At 48.2% G+C, this 24,542-nt stretch overlaps 2 protein-coding genes across 5 annotated transcripts in view; both read right to left on the reverse strand.

Moving 5' to 3' along the window:
- LOC146356222 (uncharacterized) overlaps nt 1–4,766 on the reverse strand; it is a 42,486-nt gene extending 37,720 nt beyond the window's left edge. The window contains exon 1 of the mRNA XM_084830042.1: nt 4,698–4,766. Within this exon, the coding sequence (XP_084686168.1) occupies nt 4,698–4,766 (69 nt within the window). The remainder of the gene's footprint in view (nt 1–4,697) is intronic.
- Nucleotides 1,459–15,980, reverse strand: LOC146356223 (uncharacterized). Of its 4 annotated transcripts, none has more exons than XM_084831379.1 (7): nt 15,902–15,980; nt 12,185–12,797; nt 11,151–11,349; nt 10,444–10,526; nt 9,598–9,724; nt 8,012–8,152; nt 1,459–7,790 (listed from the first exon to the last, which is right to left on the reverse strand). In XM_084831379.1, exons 2-7 carry the CDS (start codon nt 12,629–12,631, stop codon nt 6,415–6,417), a joined length of 2,373 nt encoding a protein of 790 aa, XP_084687505.1. In that variant the 5' UTR covers nt 12,632–12,797; nt 15,902–15,980; the 3' UTR covers nt 1,459–6,414. The 4 variants fall into 4 exon arrangements, with proteins under 4 accessions (XP_084687505.1, XP_084687507.1, XP_084687506.1 ...); XM_084831381.1 differs by having other exon boundaries at nt 12,185–14,956; nt 15,902–15,970; XM_084831380.1 differs by having other exon boundaries at nt 14,821–15,970.
- Between the last annotated feature and the right edge of the window lie 8,562 nt (nt 15,981–24,542).

Raw genomic sequence — 24,542 nt, forward strand, 5'->3', positions numbered from 1 at the left:
AGCTCTGATTCTGAGGAGGAGAGACAACTCGTGGGGGAGGATTTCTCTCAGACTTCAGAGGCGCAGCTGGAGGGGGAGCCCCCCTCACATCCCTGGGAGCGACAGCGAACCAGGCATTGAAAGGGAGGGAAAACCTGATCTTTTAGATGCGAGGCGCAGACGCAGGCACAAGCGAGAGATCGCAGGAGCTGAGCTTCGGCGCTCAGCCCGATTGGCTCGACATCAACAGCTACGCCCAGAAGCATCTCGAGAGAGGGGGAGAACTTCCCCTCCCACCCCTTAAGTTCAGAGATTTGCCACGCTTTTCCCAAAAGGAGATCAACTGATGTCCTAACCCTTAGAAACCCCTAGATGGCTGATCCTTTGTGGTTTCTCTGAGTCTCAAGCAATTAGCATCTGTATGCCACATTGGGATAAAAGGAATTAAAGCCTTGGAAAGCAGCCCTTTTGTCTGGTTGTTGATTTTGGCTACTGGAGAATTCAGTAGGCCCCACGGGCATTCCTGACAGGCAGGCAAATATTAAGCCTCGAAGAGGCGCTAGGGACTGGGGGGAGATTCCCTCACCTGAGGGGTGGCGAATCATAGAAGAGTAGGGTTGGAAGGGGCCTATGAGAACATCGAGTCCAACCCCCTGCTCAGCACCTTTCCTGGCTTGAGACGCATCCCTCCCAATGGTCTCTGCTCACCAACTCTTTCCTTGCGTAGACTCCGAACAGGCATTACGGGACGGGACTTCTCACCCTGTATGCTTCCCTGCCCCGCAACACACGCTCACACCCGCCTCTCAGCATGGTGGTAGCGCAACCATCCATCCATCGCAGAGCAGGCGACAAACCAGCTGCAAGCAGAGGGCGCGGCGGAGCGAGAGAAGATAAGGAGGGCGGCTCCGCCCGCTCCGCCGAGGCACCTGCTCGCTCCTCCTCCCCCTGCGCCGCCGCTCGAGGCTGCGTTCATTCCGCCCCCCGTTTTCCGTCCGGAGCCAGGAGAGCGTCAGGGGCGCCCGAGATCCGAGTCGGGGCCCCGCGCCGACTCTGGAGCAAATGCAGCTCCGCGAAAAACAGCAGCTGGACGCGCACAGGCGCCGCCCGTTCCGCCCTCGGCGCCGGGGCTCTCCCCGCTCGCGCCTCTCTTTCCGGCCTGCGCCGTCCAGCTGCCCTCCTGCCGCGGCTCTGCGGGCCTCCCGGCGCCAGGTGCACGCTCCCCGCTCCCCGGATCCTCCGGGCGGGAAGACAGCGGCCGGCGGCCTTCCGCAGGAGGGGCCCGGACCCTTCGCCGCGCCCACGCAGGAGCCCGCTCCAGCCCGCGCGCGGCGCCCTCGGCTCCCCGCGCGCATCCGCCTCCGCGCCCCGCAAGAAAGCCGCAGGCAAAGCTCCGGAGCACCCCTCGCTCCCCCCTCCCGCGGGGCCGAGCCCCCTCCCGCTCTAGGAACCCGGCTCCCGCCCCTTTAACCCGTAGAAGACCGAGCGGGAAACGCCTCTCTGTTACAGACAGGATTTTCCCCTGGAAAAAAATGACGTTCCTACAATTCCTGAGCTTACGCGACTGCCTGAAGGGGCTTTGGGAACTTGTAAAGGGCTTGCTAAGCGCCTCCTCCTCCTCCTCTTACATAGGGCATGGAGTAAGAAGCAACTGCTTGGCCTTGATTGTATTGCACCATCTTCAAAGACCCTGATGCTGGGAAAGACTGAAGGCAAAAGGAGGAGGGGACGGCAGAGGATGAGTTGGCTAGATAGCATCACCGATGCAATGAACATGAACTTGAGCACACTCCGGGAGAGAGCGCAGGACAGGAAGGCCTGGCGTGCTGTGGTCCATGGGGTCACGAAGAGTCGGACACGACTGAACAACAACAACAAAAAACACACGCCAAGCTCAGGCTTGAAATATACACTCCATATATCACAAGCTGTACATTTAGGACACAATCCTATGCGTGTTTAGACAGAAAAAAGTCGTACCACTCCCAGCATGCCCCAGCCAGTCTTTCAAATTGCTTCTTGGATGGCACGGGGTGGAGTTCACAAAGCAGCAGGCAGCAGAAGCAAAGGGGTTATTGAGCTCCCAGTGGCCTGCCTGACATTCTTGGCAGGCTCCATTCATCTAGGTGGTTCAAGGATGGTCTGGCCTGAACAAAACACAGCTCTCTGGCAGGGTCAGGCCAGAATTCAGCATCAAACACAAGATGGTTAGGATGGCTTTCCTGCTAGGCTGCTGCAATGTTTTCTGGACCAGATCCAGGGTCTTCTGCTTTCGAGGCCCAATCTGAATATACAAGGAAGGTGGTAGCACTGCCTGAGACAGACCTATTGCTCACTGAGTAGAGGGGGACTAGTACTACAAGTACTAGTTCCCCTCTACTCAGCACTGGTTAGGCCTCATCTGGAGTACTGTGTCCAGTTCTGGGCACCGCACGTTAAAAAGGATGCAGAGAAACTGGAGAGGGCAATGAAAATGATCAGGGGACTGGAAACAAAGCCCTATAAGGAGAGACTGAAAGAACTGGGCATGTTTAGCCTTGAGAAGAGAAGACTGAGGGGAGATAGGATAGCGCTCTTCAAGTACTCGAAAGGTTGTCACAGAGAGGAAGGCTAGGATCTCCTCTTGATCATCCCAGAGTGCAGGACATGGAACAGTGGGCTCAAGTTACAGGAAGCCAGATTCTGGCTGAACATCCAGAAAAACTTCCTGACCATTAGAGCAATATGACAATGGAACCGATGACCTAGGGAGGTGGTGGGCTCTCCCACACTGAAGGCATTCAAGATGAGGCTGGACAGCCATCTGTCAGGGATGCTCTGACTTGGACTCCTGCACTGAGCAGGGGGTTGGATGCAATGGTCCTATAGGCCCCTTCCAACCCTACTACTCTGTGATTCTATGGCTCTAAGTTATATAGCCAGTGTGGTGTAGTGGCGAGTGTTGGACTGGGACTTTGGGCTAGTCACTGACTCTCAGCCCAGCCTACCTCGCAGGGTTATTGTTGCGAGGATAAAATGGAGAGGATTATGTATGCTGCCTTGGGTTCCTGAAAGAGGAAGAAAGGTGGGATGTAAATGTAGTTTATTATTTATTTTATTTATTACATGTATATCCCACCTTTCTTCCATTGTAGAACTCAAGGTGACTACATGTGGTTCCCATGTGGTCCCCCCTCCAAGCACTGACCAGACCCAGATCTGCTTAGCTTCAGCCCGGTGGCTACCTCATGTGTCTTCAGACTATGCCCTGGAATGTAATAAATAAGTTACATATATAGTCACTTCAACCCAAAGATTGGAGGACTGGCTGTCCCTCCTTGCTGAAAATCTTGCTTTAGGAGGCAGTGAGCCATCATTGTACAATAATTACGACCCCTGTTGTGGTTAGGGCCTTGTATTATGCAGGAAGGAGCCTTGTACCTTTACGTCATCCTCCCCCAACCTGGTGCCTTCCAGATGTATTGAATTACAATTCCCATAGTCCCCAGCCAGCACAGCCAGGTTGAGGAAGACAGTTCTCATAGGGTCAATCTCCCAGTGGTCCCTCGGCCGGTGTCAGCACTGCAGCCCCAGTGCAAACTTTTGTTTTAAAATAGTTGTGTTAAGGGCCATGGAAGCCTCAAGGCAAGGGTACTGCAGACGCATACAGAAAATGCTTCTCTCAGTTATACTGGCTGCTAGAGACAGTGGAGAACACGTAGCACCACCAAATCAAGCAAAGCAAAGGCATATGGCATTCCCAAACAATTATTACTAAGGAAAATGAGCCAATCTTGTTCCACTTTATATAACAACTGCACTGAAGATCCATATAACACAGCATCTTCTTTCTAGCAGCACCAAAGCATATACTTCTGAGACACTGCCAATGAAAGAAACAAGTGTGACAAATATTTGCCCCAGAAGTCTTTGCGCTATAGTTTAAACATCTTGCAAGATTCTTGCACTAACCTGCATAATAAGCTTCCTTGCAAATATTCCTCCTCCATATTGTTGGCTTCTAGCTCTCTCATAGGGTTGTATCCAATGTTAGTCCTACTTATAGTAGACCCACTGAAATGAATGGGACTTAAGTTAGACTAATCTTGGATACTGCCCATTAGCTAGAACGTTCATATGAGAAGTCATTTTTACTTTTTAAAGAAAGGCATGCTCCTGAAATAATTTATGATAATTGTTTAATTGTAACAACTCTGTATTTTTTGTATGTGGCCTATGCTATCTTATGATCATGTAAAAATTGCTTTAGGATTTTAAAGTATAAGATAAAGACACACCTGATGTCAGAGTCCTGTATAAAAGAACCTCTGTGTGTCAATCCCAGAACCTACTTTGCCTGGTGGCACTTTGTTCTTAAAAAATGGAATGGGATATGTTAACTGTTGATCCATGATCAAACTAAATACAAAAATCCCATCTCATGAAGTCCCTAGCCAAGGACAAATTGGTCACACAAGACTCTCACTTCTTGTTTCTTTCCTGCACTGGATATTCAGAGGTATATAACCTCTAAATATGGAGGTTCCTTAAAACTACCATGGCTAAGATCCATTAAGAGACCATAAATTAAAATAACAGGAGATTTTTTTTACATCTATTATTAATTTATTATCATTAATTATTAATTATGTACTTGTATTGGTTGCCTACCAACCTACTCTTCTACAAGACATACAAATTAAATCAATAAAAACTAAAAATATTGAAAGTTCCATTACCCTTTGGGCCACCAGATGAGAATAAGAAGATGCAGTGGAAGATGCAGAGAAAAAATTCTTTGCCACCATAGCAGCCACGCAGTAGACTCAGTAAAGAGCTTGTACTATTTGATATGTTGCAGTTTTCTTTCACTTCCTTTCAGGATATCTATCCATTTACTTCATTGCCCTTTCTTCTGCTGTAAACCAAGGAGGTGCTAGGGTTCTGTTAAACAGAAGAGTTTGCTCAATGGCAATCGTGCCAAGTGCCCAGGGGTTGTCTCCACGACAATGGAAGGAGAAGCCAACGGTGGCTAACCCAGATTTTTCAAGGAGCTGGCTTTTGTCCACGCAGGGCTCCACAAATGAGCGCACCTCACCATTCTAAGTCCCTTCACAGGAACATACTTCCAGATGGGGTGGGGGGATTGAAGTGAACATCATCAGACCGGCAGGGGCTGATCAACCAATGCAAGAGGCTTCCCCCACCCCACTCCAATGCGAGGGGCTTCTCCTGTCCTTCCTTACAGCTGACAAAACTGTGAAGGATGGAAGCCTCAAGGCTTCACACTAATTACTCCAAAGCAAACATTAAAGAAACACAGGTGCAGCCTTCTTTCTCCCCCTGGCTCCTGATCCTGCAAACAACTGAAGCTTCGCATTAATTACTCCCTTACAGCTGAGAAAGCAGCTTCAACATAGCACTTTACAGCCTTTCCGAGAGTTAACCCTCTGAATACTTACACCACCATGGCTCCAACCAGCCCCCTATCTAATCCCCTTTCTCTTTCCACTGAAGATCCTGATGCTGCAAAGGATCGAAGCTGCGAATTAGTTTTTTCCAAAAAGCGAGGAAGCAAACATCAAAGACATGCAGCTTCAACATTAAGGCAACTAAATGCGTTATTTCAATGCATGGGAATTTTGGTAACTTCTGGACTGTGCATTTCGGGAACAAGCCTCACTGACCACAATGGGAATTACTTCTAAGTGACACACATGTTTGTGCTGGAAAAGACAGAAACAGGAGACAGGGATGGGACACCAGCCCCCTTTCTAACCCGATGCAGCCCAGGGTCCAAGGTGCGAATCTGTTACTTCTGAATGGCAATAAACCAAACAATGGAGAATCGCAGCTTCGAGATAGCGCTTTACAGTCTTTAGGGAATTAGTGCTTTAAAATGTGCTATTTCAATTGAGGGGGATCTCTGTAAATTCTGAAGTGTGCATTCAGGAGACAAGCCTCATTGGCCACAATGGGAGTTACTTCTGAGTAGCCACTAATTGATTTGTGCTGGGAAACACAGGGACGGGAAACACAGGGGCAGGAAACACCCCTTTACCGGGGTCATGGTGAAAGGCACACCCCTGGGCAGGGCTAGCATACCCGAGGTAAATGCAGGGGCTAGGGCACACAACAACTATACCGTGGAGAACCCCACTTAAGGAAAACAATCAAACTTTAAGTAGTCTCAGGAAATCCAGGTTTTCCGCTAAAAGCTCCAGGGTGGCTGTGGGATGGCTACAATGTCATGTGCCTCAAACAACCTTGAAACAGAGCCAGCTTTCAGCAAATCGACTGTGGAGACACCCCCTAGGTCATCTCTGCATGCCACAGATCAACCAGAGCTTTGACATGGATGCCAGCCATACCAAGCAAAAAATCCTCCAAACTATTGGTTAGACACAGGGCCATGCAAACAGCAACAGAGTTAGGCAATAACGCTCTTTCCATATACTAAACATCTAAATCATTTTTCATTGTGTGAATTTTTTGATGTTCAATAAGGGAATGTTTCCCAAAATAACTCTTTCCACAGTCTGAACATTTAAAAGGTTTCTCCCCTGTGTGAATTCTTTGGTGTTCCACAAGGTGTGAGCTCCGATTGAAGCTCTTTCCACACTCCAAACATTTAAATGGTTTCTCCCCCGTGTGAATTATTTGATGAGAAGTGAGGTATCTCCCAAAACGGAAAGTCTTTCCACACTCCAAGCATTGAAAAGGCTTATCCACTGTGTGAATTCTTTGGTGTGCCCTAAGTTGTGAGTTCTGGGTGAAGCTCTTTCCACACTCCAGGCAACTGAATGTTTTTTCCCCTGTGTGAATTCTTTGATGGGAAGTGAGGTATCTCTCAACAGGAAAGCTCTTTCCACAATCAAAGCATTTAAATGGTTTCTCCCCTGTGTGAATCCTTTGGTGAGCTATAAGTTGTGAGCTCTGAGTGAAGCTCTTTCCACATTCCAGGCAATTAAATGGTTTCTCCCCTGTGTGAATTCTTTGGTGTGCCATTAGTTGTGAGCTCTGACCAAAGCTCTTTCCACACTCCAAGCATTGAAAAGGTTTCTCCCCTGTGTGAATTCTTTGGTGTGCCATAAGATGTGAGCTCCGATTGAAGCTCTTTCCACACTGCAAGCACTGAAAAGGTTTCTCCCCTGTGTGAATTCTTTGGTGTGTTATAAGGAGTGAGTTCCATCTGAAGCTCTTTCCACACTCTAAGCATTTAAATGGTTTCTCCCCTGTGTGAATTCTTTGGTGTGACAGAAGGTTTGCACTCTGAATGAAGCTCTTTCCACACTCCAAGCATTTAAATGGTTTCTCCCGTGTGTGACTTATTTGAAGAGAAGTGAGATGTGTTGTCTGAGTGAAAGTTTGTTCACACTTGAAGCATTTAAATGGTTTCTCTACCACGTGAATATACTCATGTAAAGTAAGTGACTCAGCCCAACAGAAGTTCTTTCCACACTCCAGACTATTAAATTTTTTCTCCACTGGGTTAATTCTTTGATGGGAAGTGAGATATTTCTTAATTCTGAAGTTCTTTCCACACTCACAGCATTTAAAAGATCTCTCTCCTATGTGAATTCTCGTATTAATGCTTGATTGACAACTGAACTGTTTCCCACATACGAGGCACTGAGTCCTTCCCTCTCCTTTGTGTATTATTTCTTGGACTGGGATTTCACAGATATCATCCTGAGAAGCAGAGGCTTTGTCCCTCCTCTTCTCTTTTGACTCAGTTCTTGTGCTTTTTTCTTCAACCTCTTTACATCTGGCTCTTTCCAACAACACCCTGCATGGTTCTCCTTCATCCTTCCTGTCCTGCCCATCACCACCTGGAAAGGAAAGTGACAACTGGTAAGAGGCCAACAGAGATACGGGGTATGAAGTCAAAGAACAAACACTATTAGTTAACTATCACCTAGCAGCAGCAATTCCATCAGGCTACAGAGGGAGATATGGGACTGCAGGAACTCTCTGTCGACTCTGCTGAGAGACCAGCTCTTCCATAAAAGCTGGTGGTTATAAGTATTTTGCAACTTTTGCATAGCCTTACCCAGGACTTCCTGGACGGTTCTTTTGTGGAATTCCCCCTTGTTCTCAGCCGGGAAGGCATGAGGGTCTCTTTCTGCTTCTGGGCTGCCTGAGTCTTGCTCTTCCATTTTCATTCCGTGTTTCATGGCAGCCACCATCAGGGCTGAACACATAAGAACATAAGAAGAGCCAGGATGAATCAGACTGAAGGCCTATTTGGTTTGATTGTATTCACAGAGTGGAAAACCAGATGTCCCAACGGGAAGCCCACAAATAGGACATGAGTGCAACAACACCCACCTGCTCATGTTCCCCAACCTTTGGAATACAGAGGCATATGGCCTTGGATACTGGAGGTAATATATTTCAAAATTTTGTTTATTTAGTCCATAGACCTTTCCACATCCGGAACACAAAATAGTAAGTAAAATGAACAATTAAAAAGGATACGTTAAGATATGTAAAATAAGCAGAACTACCAATATTAAAAGGAGTAATTAAAACCAAACATACCTATGCATAACATAAAATCAGCAACCAAGTTTGCATTAGAGATAACGTCCATGACACTTATTTCCCAAAAGATACTATCGGTCATTAATGAACTGTGATCTTATCTTAATAGTTGCAGCAAAATATTTGGCTGTGTGTTGTTTCAACCTTATTTATGCCAGCCAATATATGAAATGTAAAGTCCAATGATTGTTCTAAGCAGCTGTTTGCTTCTTTTGGCTTCAGCCGCTGATTTAGGAGTTAAAAGATGACCCAGAGGACACCGGGTTGTCTCGCTGTTACATTTCACCTGTGTAAGGCCTCAGGCCTGAACCAAGCTATTAGTAGTTCTCGAGGGGCTTAGATGATCCACAATGCTCTCTGACTTTGGTCCAGTCAGCTGCTGTTTTCCTGCCTTTTGATTTACCAGGATGAGTCAAAGGTCGATAGCGTGGCCTCAGCACATTCCATACTAACGAACTGTGGTATCTTATCAGGTCCTAGGATGTGCCTGAGAAGTGAAGCTTGTTTGCCTTAAAGCTGCAGGTGTCTGTGCTGAGAAAGTGTTGACTGTTTTCCTCCTGAATAAGCACTATTAGTCTATGCTGGGAAAGCTGCAGATGAACGCTAATTAACGCTTGCTGCTGTCATGCTGCCTCACTGCTGACATGTATGGTATAAGACCCATTTTACCCCATGGCTCTGGGTTCAGAGAAGCTGTCTAATCCAACGATTGGGTATGCCTGTGCGGTGTAAGTACTCAATAAAGTCTCCTTGTAAGCAAACCTGGATCTGGCTTATCACTATCTCGGCACCTCCAAACCTTAGTAGCCCACAGCCAGGGCATACAATTTGTACTTTACACATTATGTAACTACTTCATTTTACAGAACAATGCACTTGTACAAGCAGTGATTTTTATGTGGAAAAATGAAGTAGTGGAATGGTTTCTACCACAAATCACTGGCTCTATCTCCCTTTTTTATTAACATTTTGTTTTTAATCTGGATTTTAATGTTAGCCACTTTCAGGTCCATTTTTTGGGCAAAAAGGCAGGATAGGAAATAAGTAAATAAATAAGCACCTATCAAATCAAAAACAACAAGGAAGCCTTACCCAGAGAAGCCAGATTCCCACAATTTTCATCCATAACTTCCACATGCAGGGCTCTTTGGCCTGGATCCAGCAAAGCCCACTCCTGGTCTGTGAAATACACAGCCACATCCTCAAAGGTCACCCGACCCTATGGGAAGGAGAAAAGGTGTTCTCCTTTTTATTTTAGCTAAAAAGGGTGTAAGGAAAGACAAAATAGAGGTGTATAAAATTATGCATGGAGAGGAGACAATGGACAGGGAGGAGGTTTTCACCCTCTCTCATAAGACTAGAACCTGAAGGGATCATCCAATGAAGTTGAACAGTGGGAAATTCAACTGAGAAAAAAGGAAGGATGTCTTTACGCAGTGCATATGGAATTTATTTCCACAAGATATGGTGGTGGCTACCAATTTTAAGAGGGAACTAGAGAAATTCATGGAGGATTATAAGACTATCAAGGGATACTAGACATGAAAGCTAAATAGAACATCCAGGATCAGAGGCAATATGCCTCTGAATTACCAACTTCTGGGGAAAAACAGGGGGGAGAGGGGGCTACTGCCCTCATGTCCTGCTTATGGACTTCCCAGCAGCATCTGGTTGGCCAAGGTGGGGAAAAGGATGCTGGTTGAAATGGGCCTTTGGTCTGATTCAGCAGTGCTCTTTGTATCTTTACATTCTGAAGGTATAGCTGGGTGAGATGCTTGGGGGGATTCCCTTGAAGGATTCTAACCTTCGTGAGAGGCCTTCTCACCATTTCCAGTGGCTGCTTTCATACAGCAAAGGGAGAGAGATGAGCTCTCTAAGGCCCAGGTTAAGACCTCCACGCTGCCCCAGGGCCAGGCTCCCCAGAGATCCCTCCCCTACCTGCTCAGGCTGCACATCAGCTGTTTCGACTCCAGCACAAACAGGAGGCAACTGAGAATGGATAGCTGGTGTCATTCCATTCCCTGCAAAGGACACAAAGGTGATGGGAAGATATTGTGTCTCCTTTACACAGACTTTTTTAAAAATAGTTTTTGTTTCAGTTTCTTGGGTGAAAAAAATCCCCCTTCTCCCCATGTTGGTTCAGAATTCCAAACTGAGTGTTTGGATCTTTTACAGAGCCACGGAAGACAGTTAAAGCAGGAAGACGCCATCTTTGGTGCATTGCTCCCACCCCAGCCTGCACAGTGAATGCCTTTCTAGAGCTCTGCCGTGATAAAGGGACAAAACTTCCAGCATTTACAAGATCGAGGCTGGTTGTCAGAATTTACAAACTTAGAATTTACAAGCATCTCTTTTTAACCGGCACTGACGCCATCTTCAGTGCGTCTTCTCCAGCCCATCCTGCAGAGGAAGACAATTGGGGCAGAAAGGCCAAGGAAAAATGTGGGTGTAAGGAGGCTACGTTCTAAGGAGAATCATAGAATTTTAGGACTGGAAGAGTCCTTGGAAATCATGCAGTCCAATCCCCTGCTCACTGCAGGGCCTACAATGCAGGACTGCACCAACCCTGATAGATAACGCCCCAGCCTCTGCTTAAGTTCTTCCAGGGAAGGACAGCCCACCCAGTTTGCCCCAGTAATCCTTACCCAGGACAGTGGCAGCCTGGTCAAACTCCTCCAGGAGCCACCGGAACAGTGACCCCTGCCTGGTGCCTGATGGAGCTTTCGTGGCCTGAGGGCAGGGCTGCTGAACCTTTTTCAGCTCCACAGCCAAATTCCGTTTTGAAGACACTCTCGGGGGCCGCATTCCAGGGGTGGGCAGGGCCCCAGGCAAAAGTGGGCAAAGCTGAAAAAAACAAAAAACAAAAATTCCATTATTACTGATGTATAGTAGGAAGCATGTCTACTCAGAAACAAGCAGAAAAGAATGACTTAACAGCAGCTTCAGATCACATCCCAAGTATCAAGTATCAAGTATCAAGTATCAAGTATCAAGCCACTGCATGTCTACTCAGAAGTAAGCAGGACAAGGCTCAGAAGTAAGCAGGACTGAATCACTTCACAGGTTCCTCCTGGGAGAAGCTCTATTTCCTGATCAGCAGCTGATCGGAGAGAAGAGCTTTATCCTGCTCAGAACCCATAAAGGGAGCCTATTCAGTGTAAAGGAAATGGAAATTACATCATTTTCTTAGCTACTCAGAGGCATCAGCTGCTGATCACTTCATTGATCATAATTCTATACCACCCAACAGCCAAGGTTCTCTGGGTGGTTTACAAAGATTTAAGAAGTCTTAACCTGACGCCAAAAGGACGATAATGTTGGTTATTGTTGGTTAGTGGTGATAAGGGCTTTTCCCTCTGTGACAAAAGTGGTGGGTTCTGGAAAGTAGCTGCCACACCAGGTGGAGAGCCCCGTGGCCTTATGAGTCCCTTGGGCCAAACGTTCCCTATCTATGAAAATCAGTGACCGCTTTTGTTAATATTCCCTGCATCTGAAATGGATGTGAGAAAGGATCCAATGTAGGGAATGGGGAGTGGGATTAGAGGAGGAATGGTACAGACAAAGGGCTTGGGATGCCCCTTACATGGGATCTTTAAAATAAGGGGCAAATAATAGGGAGTGAAGATATTCCTGTTCATGTTATCTGCCCCTTGGTACTACCAGGATGAAATGCTCTCACCTGCTGCTTTTCCTGCATCCTGTCCTCCACCTGGCTCAAGAGGAAACCTTCAGCCAAGGCCACAGCCTGGGAGCTGGTCTCTGGTCCACATTCCCTCACCCAGCTCTCCATCTCCGGGGGCAGGATGGTCAGAAACTGCTCCAAAATCACCAGGTCCAGGATCTGATTTTTCGTATGTCGCTCTGGCTTCAGCCACCGAAGGCAAAAGTTGTGAAGTTGGTTGCAAGCCTCTCGGGGGCCCCTGGCCTCTTGGTAGCGGAAGTGCCTGAAGCGGTAGCACTGTATATCCAAGCTGAGGGTGTCCTCCTTACCCAGGATCTTCTGGATGGTTCTTTCCCAGAATTCCCCCCTGCTCTCAGCCAGGATGGCATCAGGATCTCTTCCCTCTTCTGGGCCAGTTGAGTCTTGCCTTTCCATTTTCGATCCATGCTCCAAGGCAGCCCCCATCAAGCCCAAAATATCACCTTCTGCTTCTTTCAAAGAGTTCCCAAACTGGTGGGCCTTAAGTTGTGGAAAGCCAAGTGCTTCTGTATGCGAAATATGACACTTTTGAAGCACTAAGGTCTTTCATAAGCAGAAGTGGATGATTCCAGCTAGCACCTGGGTCTTCTCCCTGAAGGAAAGGCAAACGCTGTGACCTGGTCTGCATGGTTATGCAGCCCATTGTGGCTTATTAGCCATGTTGGGCTGCAGTGGCTGGTGACACCATCTTGCCAATTCAAGCCCCCACCCTGGTGGCTTCACATGTCATTGTCAGGAGCGCCCTGGTGGCCTCTTTCAATCTACTCCAATACCCAACTCAAGACACAGACAAAAAGATTCTTTTCAAGGCTTTAATCCTTTTACAGCTTAATGACTCTTTCAGATGCTAATCACCAGCAACTAAGCAAGGAACAGCAGAGTAGCCTATGCTCCGGGTAGGCAGTTGATCCCTGTTTGAAGGAGAATCACTTGAAGACCCTGAACTTATGGGCTAGGGAGAGATCCTCCCTCTTTCCCTTGGGTCCACGGGAGGCGGCCGTTGCTTGCGCGCCAAACGGACGCTATGTCTCCTTTCCACGCCCTCCATCGCTCATTGCTCCCTGCATCTGCATCGAGCATCTAGCAAGCCCCGTTCCTGCACTTTCTCACTGCTAGGATCACTATCTCAGGAATGCTGGCAGGAGGAATCTCTGCCAGCTGCTGTGCCTGTGAGGGATGAGCTGGCTCCTCTCCCACGGATTACTGATCCTCCTCAGAATCAGAACTGCTCTGGGGTTCTATTGGCTCAGTTTCCACCCTGACTGTCATCTGACTCCAGCAAGGGTGGATTGATGGGGTGGTTAACAAACCAACCCATAGCCTTACAACAGACCATGAGTTTTGGGTGGCTTGTTAACCACCCCAAGCCACCCTTGCCAGGTTCAGACGACACAAGAAGCCACGCCCAATAAGGGTAATTAGGGAAATCAACTGGCATGCAACCAGCAAGCACAGGGTGGCTAAGTCCCTGTGACCATGCAAACCAGGCCTAAGCCTCAAAGAGGAACTAGGGATGGGGAGGAGGTTCCCCCATCTGAGGGCTGGAGAACAAGGCCATTATTTTTTTGAGAATTGCACAACGCAGCATCCCTCCGACTGGTCTGTCTTACGCAACTCTTTCCTTCCTTCCTTCCCTCCCTCCGCTCCCTCTCTCTTTTTTTGTTTTTCTCTTAGGGACATGTGAGGAACAGGGCTAGTCTACTTCAAACAAAGAAGGGTGGGTCTGCTGAGCAGCCACTGATTCACTGAAATGACTGAAAAAGGATTTGTTAAAAGAAATTCAGGAACTCTACCATTTGTCGATTCCTGCATGACAGCATCTTTCTTTGCTGGCAATGAAGATTACACAGGAGATGAGGAGAGTGAAGACTGCAAGGTTAATATCAGAACCGGTTTTATATCTCAAATTCACCTCCCACCCTGCAGTTTCCCTGTTATACAGCATCCTTGCATGGGGGGGGGGGATTGTTTTGTCTCCCCCTTTTAAAACTAGTGTAACTGCTTCTGCGAGTGACCCCCTCCTTCATTTGGCTTCTTTCTACGTCAAAACTGCTAGGCCTCAGTGCTGCTATTTGGCTTTTGCCACCTTCCAGTCTTGTACCTCATAAAGGAAAGAGGCTACTGAATTCCTCATAAGAGGCAGATAGAAGCAGTTACACAACTGCTGCTAGAGATGAGGCCTATGCGGGGAACAGGCCTTATCTACCTCAGACACACGAATTACGCCATTCAAGTATAAAAGTTGCCCGTTACTTTCAAGACGTTTCTCATTCCCAGGGCACATTTCACCAGCCCTGACAGAAGTCCTTTTCAGCTATTTCCAGGGTGAAAGACAAAATGGATGAAATCTGCCCCCCTTCCCCAGAAAAGGAACAGAGGGCTACAAGTGGAAGATGTTGTCTACTTTCCATCTGTTCCTCACCAGCCTAGCTGTCCAGAGCCCTGCTGGATCAGACCAAGGGTCCATGTAGTCCAGCATTCTGCTCACACAGTGGCCAACCAGCCGTCGACCAGGAACCCACAAGCAGGGCCAGCTCCAGCTTTTTTTGGGGGGGGGGTCCCTTGGGCAAAACACCCTCCTTGGGCCCGCTCCCTCCATGAGTCCACCTTCTCACCGCCACTTTCGCCAGCTGCTCTTGCTCTTCTTCCTCTCGCTCATCACTGCTGCCACTTGCTTCCTTGACAGGCAAAGAGCCAACGGGCAAGTCGCCTGCGGCATCTGCTGCTCCTCCTTCTCACTGCCTCTGCTGCCTGGGCCAGAGCAAAAGGGGAACAAGCAGGTTGCAGCAGTGAAGAGGAGGAGCAGCTCCAGGGGGCGCTAGTCAGTGGGCCCCTGCCGGGGTGTGGGCCCTTGGCAAGTACCCAGTCAAGCCTACCCTTGGCACCACAGTTTTATTTATTTATTTAATTTATTACATTTATATCCCGCCTTTTTTCTTCCAAGGAACTCAAGGCAGAGTACGTTACCCTCCTCCTCTCCATTTTATCCTCACAACAACCCTGTGAGGTAGGTGGGGCTGAGAGTCTGTGACGGGCCCAAAGTCTCCCAGTGAACTTCCATGGCCGAGTGGGGAACAGAACCCGGATATCCTGGCTCCCAGTCCAAAACTCTCACCACTACACCACACTGAATATTGATTCATTTATTACTTTTCTATACCGCCCAATAGCCAAAGCTCTCTGGGCAATTCACAATGGAATACAAGCGGGATAAAAGTTTGGATGACATGCTCAGCAACCTATGATGCAGCAGAATAAAAGCAGAAGTGTCCGGCGGACTGCTCGTGTATGACAGCCCACAGGCCGTTTAACGCATGGGCTGTTGTGTCGGGCAAGCCATGTCACTGGGTGGCCCAGTTTGCATTGACGACAAGCCATGGGCTGTTTAAGCCACGGGTTGTCAGGGCCGTGCAGGAGCCCTGCACTTCTGCTTTGAGTAGGTTGGGCTGAGAGGCTGTGACTGGCCCAAAGTCACCCAGGGAGCTTCCATGGCCGAGTGGGGACTAGAACCCGGATCTCCCGGCTCCCAGCCCAGCACTCTAGCCACTAGGCCACACTGTCTCTCTATCAGTTTTACCAGCCCGTCAGGGCAGGCGGGCCCGGAAGGAGGGAACCTGTTGTGCACAATGCACAGGGCGGGAACCTTCGCCTCCCATTAGCTCCCTCCTCCTCCCCCCTTCTGCGTCCACCACTCACCAGGTCCCCGCCAGGCCTGCCTAAGGCTGGGCGCTGTGCACGAGACAAAGACCCCTTTTCCCAGGGAAGGGAAGGGGGCGGGACAGGAAGTGTCTGCCACGCCCCCTAACCCTTTCCTTCCTCTTTGCCCCTCTAGGAATCTGGAGACTCGCTCACCTTAACCCTGAGGGGGCTCTTGGTAGCTAGGGGCGCTTCTATCTATCTATCTATCTATCTAACCATCCATCCATCCATCCATCCATCCAAAGGATTTTTATCCCGCTTTTGAGTCAAAAGGCTCTCGGAGCCGATGGCAAGAATCAGCCGTCAGACAGTCCTTGCTGTAGGCTTATGAAAGGAGGCCTTCAAGCCGAGGCTGGACAGCCATCTGTCGGGGATGCTCTGACTCAGACGCCTGCCTTGAGCAGGGGCTTGGACTCCATGGCCTTGTAGGCCCCTTCCAGCCCTACTGTTCTAGGATTCTGTGGTTTGGTTTGGTTGCCCAGATGGATGGGAACAGCGGAGGCTGGTGGCTCCGTGTCAGTGGGGCAGGGGATCCGCTCCGGGTTTCAGTCAGAACTCTAAAGGTGCTATCCGAGGAGCTGATAGAGCTCAGCACCTTGGATAGCTCCTGTAGAGTTCTGACTGAAACCCGGAGCGGATCCCCTGCCCCACTGACACGGAGCCACCAGCCTCCGCTGGATGGGAATATACCTTTTCTGGAACTGGTTGTACTCTGTTTGCACTGCATCTATTGCCCTTCTGGGCTGGCCCATGCAAGGCACGGAATAATGGGCTCATGTTGCAGGAAGCCTGATCTCCACTGAACATCAGGAAAAACGTCCTGACCGTGAGAGCAATATGACAATGCAGCTGGGGAGGTGGGGGACTCTCCCACACTGGAGGCGTTCAAGACGAGGCTGGACAGCCACCTGTCAGGGGTGCTCTGACTTGGACTCCTGCACTGAGCAGGGCGTTGTTCCCTGGACTAGCTTATGCCAGTAATCAATTTGTTAGTCTTCAAGGTGCCACAAGACTCTTGGCTGTTTTGCTGCAGAAGACTAAAACGGCGCCTTGATGCTGAAGTTTCCAACTAGGTCCTTATGTGCATGAAAGCGCCGTCGGTAAACCTAATGAGGAACTAAAGTTTATATGCCCCTGCAGCCCAAAAGTAGCCTTGGACTACCCCATATCATATATCTCCATGACTAGGGGGCTGTCCCCTTCGAGATCCACAATAATTCTCTTCTTTCAAAATGCTCTTCAAGGCACCACAAGACCCTTTGTCACTTTTGCTGTAACAGAGGAGCACACCTTTTTGGCAAGAGCCTTGCAGGCTCTTAACCTGAGCCATCAAGCATAGCTAGACCACACACCCTGACTCACCAGCCCCACCCCTATCCCACCAGGCTCCTCCCCCTCTCCGCCAGGCACTCCGCCAGGTCTAAAACTCCTGGAGCCTGAAGGCCTTCCCCAGCCTGGTGTCCTCCAGATGTGTTGAACTGCAGCTCCCATAATCCCCAACCAGGATGCCATGTATTATGTGTGTGTCAAAACATAACAATATACTTTGCCCATGGCTCTGAGTTCAAGGAAGCTGTCTGATCCAACCATTGGGTACGCCTGTGTGCTGTAAGTACTCAATAATAGTTCCTTGTAAGCAAACCTGGATCTGGCTTATCATTATCTCGGCACCTCCAAACCTTAGCAGCCCACGGCCAGGGCATACAGCCCTTCAGCCTCCTGGTAGCAGAACTGCTTGAACTGCCAGAGTTCTACATCTGGGCTGACAGTGTCTACAGCCAGGATCTTCTGCACTGTCCTTTCTCAGAATTCCTCTGTGTTTTCTGCCTTGATAGCCTCCGTGCCCCTTCCTGCTTCAGGGCCATTCGGGCCGTGGTCTTCCATCCCTACTTTGTGCTGCAGGGGCAGCCTTGTACAGGCTCAAAGGAGTTCTTCTGTGAGATTCCTCCTGAGGGTAAGAACTGCCTTCAGCAATTGCTCTGCTAAGTCCCAAGCTATCAACGCTTTGCTCTGTGACTGAACTATGGCAGTCTCTAGGCAGGAAGGTGTTTGAGAATTAAAAGCGGGTGATTCCAGCGCGTGACTGCATCTTCTGTCTGTAGGATAGGAAGGCAAATGTAAATACTGAAAGAGGAATACACCCAGATTGCCTACTGCAGCATTTCCCAACCTAGCACCCTTGAGATATATGTCATACTACAATCTCCATCACCCCCAACCCTTGGGAGGGTTTTACCTTACAAGGGCAGGAGACAAATACATCAAATTAATCAATAAGCCAGGATAGTTGACTGCAGCATTCCCCAACATAGCACCCTTGAGATGTGTTGTAGTAAATTCCCATCCTGCTCAGTCCAGCACATCTGGAGGGCACCAGGTTGGAGAAGGCTGCAGAAGACATTTCTGATGTATTTATCTGATGCTGGCCACTGTGCAAACAGAATGCTGGACTAGAGGGACCCTTGATCTGATCCAGCACAGCTCTTCTGATGTTCTTACCTGATGCAGTTGTATCCAGCCTTTTAAGGTAAAAGCCTCCCAATGTATTAAGCCTCCCAAAGTAAAAGCCTCCCATATATTAGTGTCCATCTAATACATGTGATAAAAAATGAGCAGAAGATCATAGGAACATCGGAAGCTGCCTTAAACTGTGTCAGACTCTCGTGTGTTTCTGGCAGTTTTTCCAGCCCTACCTGGAGATGTCAGGGATCGAAGCAAATGCTCTATCACTGAGCTACAGCCTCTTCCCAATACATGCCCATTCATTTCTTATCCAAATAATCTGAAGCAAAATAAATTCTTCATGCAATTGGCATCCTGTCCCACATCATCCCAAACCAACAGAAAAAAAGCTCTTTGTCTACGCTTAACTGCCATGCAGGGGAAGATTTTTTTAAAGGAGCATTTCAGCGTGTGGGGAAGGGAGTTTTTTTGGTGACTAAACAGAGAAAAACCTTCCCCTTGGCATCACTGGACACTCAGGACTCTGTGGAATAGATCTGGGGCCCTGTGTAATAGATTTGGGGCTAGGGGCCTATGAGCCCAGGTCTACCAACGCCTCTGGCAGGTGGGCAGATTGAAGAGAAACCCACTGCACAGCCCACCTCCCTATGGGGTGAAACTACTGGGAGGGATGATGGGCGTTGCAGTTGCACATCTGGAGGCATCAGGTGAGGGAAAGCTGAACTAGCTATTCTCAGCCGCCCCCTTCTTCGCCTCCCATCAGCAGGTGCTTCCTTGCCTTTGCTCTCCCTTCTCTGGCTGGGCATCTTCCCCCGCCACTCAGGGGTGGGTGGGCTCCTCACCCCCCTTCCTCATTTGTCTCACCCCCCCCCCACTGCAGCAGCAGCCCTCAGAAGGATTTCCCACCCAGCACCCCAAATGCTCTTCTTGGAACAACACACCAGTTCGCAGCTTGGCATGTGGGAAAATCTGAGACCCCCTTTCACACGGAAGGGGACGGAGAAAAAAGGGGCCCAGCTCCCCTCCCCCATTTGTCTCTCTACTTCATACTCTTTCAGATTAACCCATAGATTGAACTGAAGCTTGCGGAAAGCAACAAGGGACAAAAAAGCGTGAAGGTGTTTTTTGTCTTGTGTTTACACTCAACACCTTTGCTCCGGATTGACAGATCAGGATTAAGAACATCAGAACATCAGAAGAGCCCTGCTGGATCAGACCAAGGGTCCATCTAGTCCAGCACAAGCAGGACAGGAGTGCAACAGCACCCTCTTGCCCATGTTCCCCAGCCAGTGATGTACATAGGCATACCGCCTCTCATGCTGGAGGCAGCACATAGCCATCCGGGCTAGTAGCCATTGATTCAGGACCTACTGCAGGGCTTGTTCCTCCAGTGCCTTTGGCAACAGAGCAAATAGCTCAAGAGGGAGGGATAGATTATTTCCCAGCATGGAGAAACAGGAGTGGGCTTTCTCTGTTGAATTTCTGCCTGTTGTCCATGCAGCTGTTGTATTGCTGGGCCTCCCCAAGAAGCAGGGCACCACTTCACTTTGTATTTTCTAAATGCATCAAAGAATCTGATCCATTCCTTTTATCGTTGTGCTTTCAATTTGTTTGTTTGATATTAGGTTTTAATTAAGATTTTGTGTTTAGTTTGCATTATACTGTTAGATGCCTTGAGTGTCTTTTTTTGGTGGAAAGGCAGGATAAATAAATTATTTTGGAAGAAAATAAATGTCAGATCCTCGGTGTCAATCCCCCCCCCCCAGCATTTCCTTGTTGGGAAGGATGGGAGTTGTAGTCCAATGCGGCTGAAGGGTGCCAAGATGAGGAATACAGGGTTCACGGGGTCTATGAAGCCACAGCAACCATCCAGGGTCCCTGCAGAATGTGGTGGCCAGAGGGCATCACGTGCAAATAAAATAAAACAGAAGATGGAAGGGGCACTGTAAAGATAACTCAGCATTTTGGTGGTGTTCAAATTGGAAATGGAAGTAAGGGCTGGGCCTTTAATTCTCAGTGTTGGCCTCATCATGTAGCTCCTTGTTTTATGGTACTCTCATGAACCCTGCTAAGTGAAAGTCGTCACCCTAAATTTATAATTGGCATCTCCTTATCTGGATTCCTTTTGTAGTGAGTTGGTTAATGAACCAAACTGTGGACTTCACAGAGTTCTTAGATGCTGGTAGCAGACCTATGTAATTTAGCAGTTTTATGGTTAAGTATGCAGGCCTTTTATACCAGGCCTTAATTGGTATCAAGCGCAGTTTCATATGTCAACAACTATGCATATGCCTGGTTACCCCACCCTTTTCCCAAAGAGAGTGGTGTCTTATCTTATTCACGAGATGGGAGGATTTTACTCCTAAGTAGGAATGCTAGAGGCTCTCTCTTATTAGCTTCCCAGGCTGGGATATTTATTTATTACATTTCTATACCGCCCAATTGCCAAAGCAATTTACAATTTACAAAGCAGTTTACAATGATTAAAAATGTTAAAAATACAGTATACAGAGATTAAAAGTCATTTACATAAAAAACACACAAACTGACAATATACACAAGAGAACATATATCTAAAACAACTTCAAACAAGCAGTCTCAAGCAATCAACCATAACCATAAGACAATCCAGGATCAATTAAAATTCATCATATGCTGCCAAATGCCTGGGAGAAGACAAAGGTCTTAACCTGGTGCCGAAAAGATAACAATGTTGGTGCCAGGCAGGCCTCATCGGGAAGACCAACCTGGTCCCATACATCAGTCACTGGTGTATTTGCTTTCCTTCCCCTCCTTCCTCCCAATCCCTTTTCCTTTTGTGTCGTGTCTTTTAGATTGTAAGCTCGAGGGCAGGGACTGTCTTAATATTCATCTTTGTAAGCCACTCTGGGAGCCTTTTTCAGCTGAAGAGTGGGGTAAAAACACCCCGAAATAAATAAAAATAAATTCCATTATTGGGGGGGCACCACTGAGAAGGCCCTCTCCCTTATTGCTGTCTTCCGAGCTTCCCTTGGAGTAGGCACCCAGATGAGGACCTTAGATGTTTAGCGTAGTGTATGGGTAGGTTTCAAGGACCTTTGAGGTGGAGTCAGGCCTGCCCCGCGCCTGCTTCTAGGAGGAGAGTATGTTTCTGCATGCCAGCCTGTTGGTTCGAGAGAGGGAAGGGAGAAAGCTATAAAGTCAAGCAGGTTAGTTTTGATCTCTGGTCTCACTCTAAGGAGGAACCTGCATGCTACTGGCCTAGAGAAACTTGTGGTCCTGAGGAACGTCCTTCCTCTATCTTGGGGACCCAGATAGACATTCAGGGTGTGGCAACTGCTTTGTCACCTGAAGGGAGGTGTGAATTTCCTGTGTTTGCGTATATTCTGCATCTATTTTCTATCAATAAACTGGCATCTTTTGCACAAGCGTCTTAGTTCATCCTGATAACCAAAAGGATCTGATTGATGACTGGGAACTGACAGAGTCAGGACCCCATATCAGTACACCTTTCTAATCAGCAAAGGGTGCTATCGATCTGTCTCTAATGGCATGGTACTACCGTCTCTCATCTGGCAAACTTCAGAAACACTTTTACTCCTCCCGGGCCAGAAGGCTAAACTGGGTTGCATTTGGCACTGGGATCTCATTTTTAATTCCAGAGTTCTCTTGGATTATAGAATTTCCTAACTGAGCAGCAGGGGCTCGATGATGCCAATATGACAGATTGGCCTGAGCTGCCACATCAGTGGAAGGGCCATTGTCTTGCTTGCAAAAGGTCCCAGGTCCAATCCCCGGCACCTCCAGGTAGGGAGGCTGGGAAAGACTCTGGTCTCAGACCCTGAAAAGTCCCTGCCAGTCTGTGTAGACCAGGGGGAGGCAACCTGCGGCCCTCCTGATGTTTTGGACTACAATTCCCATCAGCCCCAGTCAGCATGGCCAATGGCAGGGACACAGAAAGGGATATTTGCATTGTAAGGCAAGGCAGATTACAGTTGAAACAAAAAGTTTTGCCCGTTATTGAAAGAGGGACTAAGCTTTCCTCTTACTTTATTTATTTATTTACAATATTTATATACCATTCCACATTAAAAGATTTCGGAGCAGTGAACAACAAAGATAAAAGAATAAAGCACCATATTAAAACATTTAAAAAAGAAACAAATTCTGAACTTAATAAACCGCAGCAGGTCACTCAAGGGAGGCCTCTCAAAATAACGATGTCTTCAGGAGGCGCCGAAAGCAACACAACATTGGCACCTGCCTGAGCTCCAAAGGCCGGGAGTTCCACAGGAAGGGGGCCACCACACTGAAGGCTCTTTTCCTGGTGGACTCCAGCCGGGCCATGGGTCCATGTGGAACCAAGTACATTATGAATGTACTCAGAAAAATAAAGTGACTGAAAGCAAGTTTATAGAAAGAAGGTCTTTTGTGGAAATATATTGGAATGAAGTGTTTTATTCATGTGTCTCATTTTTATTTATTACATTTATACATGGTTCTTCCCCCTCCCCTCTTTTAGCCTTGCAATTTCCTTGGGTGGGAGGCTAGGTCTGAGAGACTGCGACTGGCCCAGGGTCACTCAGTGAGCTTTATGGCTGAGTGGAGATTTAGAGTTGGGTCTCCCCAGTTGTAGCCAGGGGTGGGGAACCTATTTGGGCCCAAGGGGCCCATACCAGCCTGCCCGCACTTTGAGATCATTAACAAAGGCCCTTCTCACTTGCCTGCCTCCAAGGGTGGGTAGACTGGTGAGTACAAGGGAGAGGGCCTTCTCCACGATGGCCCCACACCTCTGGAAGCAGCTTCTATCAGGGGTTCGTCAGGCCCCTTCTTTGCAGCTCTTGAGGAAGGCTTTAAAGACCCACCTGTTTTCACTGGCCTTCCCATAATCAGTGGGCTGCAGGTTTCACTGGTGCAATCTATTTTATAGTAGTAGTAGTAGTAGTAGTAGTAGTAGTAGTAATAATAATAACAATTTATTTGTATCCCGCCTTTCCCCCCAATACTGGGACACAAGGAGGCTTTACAACAGTAAAACTTGTACAATTAAAACCTATAAATAGAAGTATAAATAGAAGTATACAAAAATTAAAAATATAATTAAATCATCAATAATATTAAAATTTTATAAAATATCAAAACATTAAAAGACAACAAGAAATATAGTATCCATTCATCATATTCTCACAGGTCCAGACTAGCTATCCCCAAAGGCCTGCCAGAACAAAAAAGTTTTTACCTGTCTGCGAAAGCATACCAAGGAGGTGCTACTCTCGCCTCCCTGGGAAGGGAGTTCCAGAGCCTTGGGGCAGCCACCGAGAAGGCCCTCTCCCATGTTCCCACCAGATGTGCCTGTGATGGTGGTGGGACCACGAAAAGGGCCCTCCCCTGAAGATCTCAGGGCACGAGTAGGCTCATAGGGGAGAACACGGTCTTTCAGATCACCTGGACCCGAGCCATATAGGGCGTTATAGGACATGACCAGCACTTTGAATTGCGCCCAGAAACAGACTGGGAGCCAGTGAAGCTGTTTTAGCAGGGGAGTTGTACGCTCCCTGTAGCCAGCCCCAGTCTGGCAGCAGCTCTTTGAACCAGCTGAAGTTTCCAAACACTCTTCTGAGGCAGCCCCACGTAGAGCACGTTGCAGTAATCCAAACAGGATGTAACTAAGGCATGTGTCACTGTGGCCAAGTCAGGCATCTCAAGGAACGGGCGCAGCTGGCGCACTAGCTTTAGCTGTGCAAATGCACTCCTGGCCACTGATGAAACCTGGGCATCCAGGCTCAGGGCTGAGTCCAGAAGTACACCCAAGCTGTGAAACTGTATTCAGGGGGAATCATAGAGTAGCAGGGTTGGAAGGGGCCTACAAGGCCATCGAGTCTAACCCCCTGCTCAGTGCAGGAATCCAAGTCAGAGCATCCCTGACAGATGGCTGTCCAGCCTCGTCTTGGATGCCTCCAGTGTGGGAGAGCCCACCACCTCTCCAGGTCATTGGTTCCATTGTCGTATTGCTCTAACAGTCAGGATGTTTTTCCTGATGTTCAGCCGGAATCTGGCTTCCTGTAACTTGAGCCCATTTTTCCGTATCCTGCACTCTGGGATGATCAAGAAGAGATCCTGGCCTTCCTCTGTGTGACAACCTTTCAAGTCCTTGAAGAGCGCTATCTTATCTCCCCTCAGTCTTCTCTTCTCAAGG

Source organism: Heloderma suspectum, chromosome 2 (genome assembly GCF_057233095.1).
Source record: "Heloderma suspectum isolate Gila_16-S chromosome 2, 16-S_ref, whole genome shotgun sequence".
Classification (NCBI taxonomy): Eukaryota; Metazoa; Chordata; class Lepidosauria; order Squamata; family Helodermatidae; genus Heloderma; species Heloderma suspectum.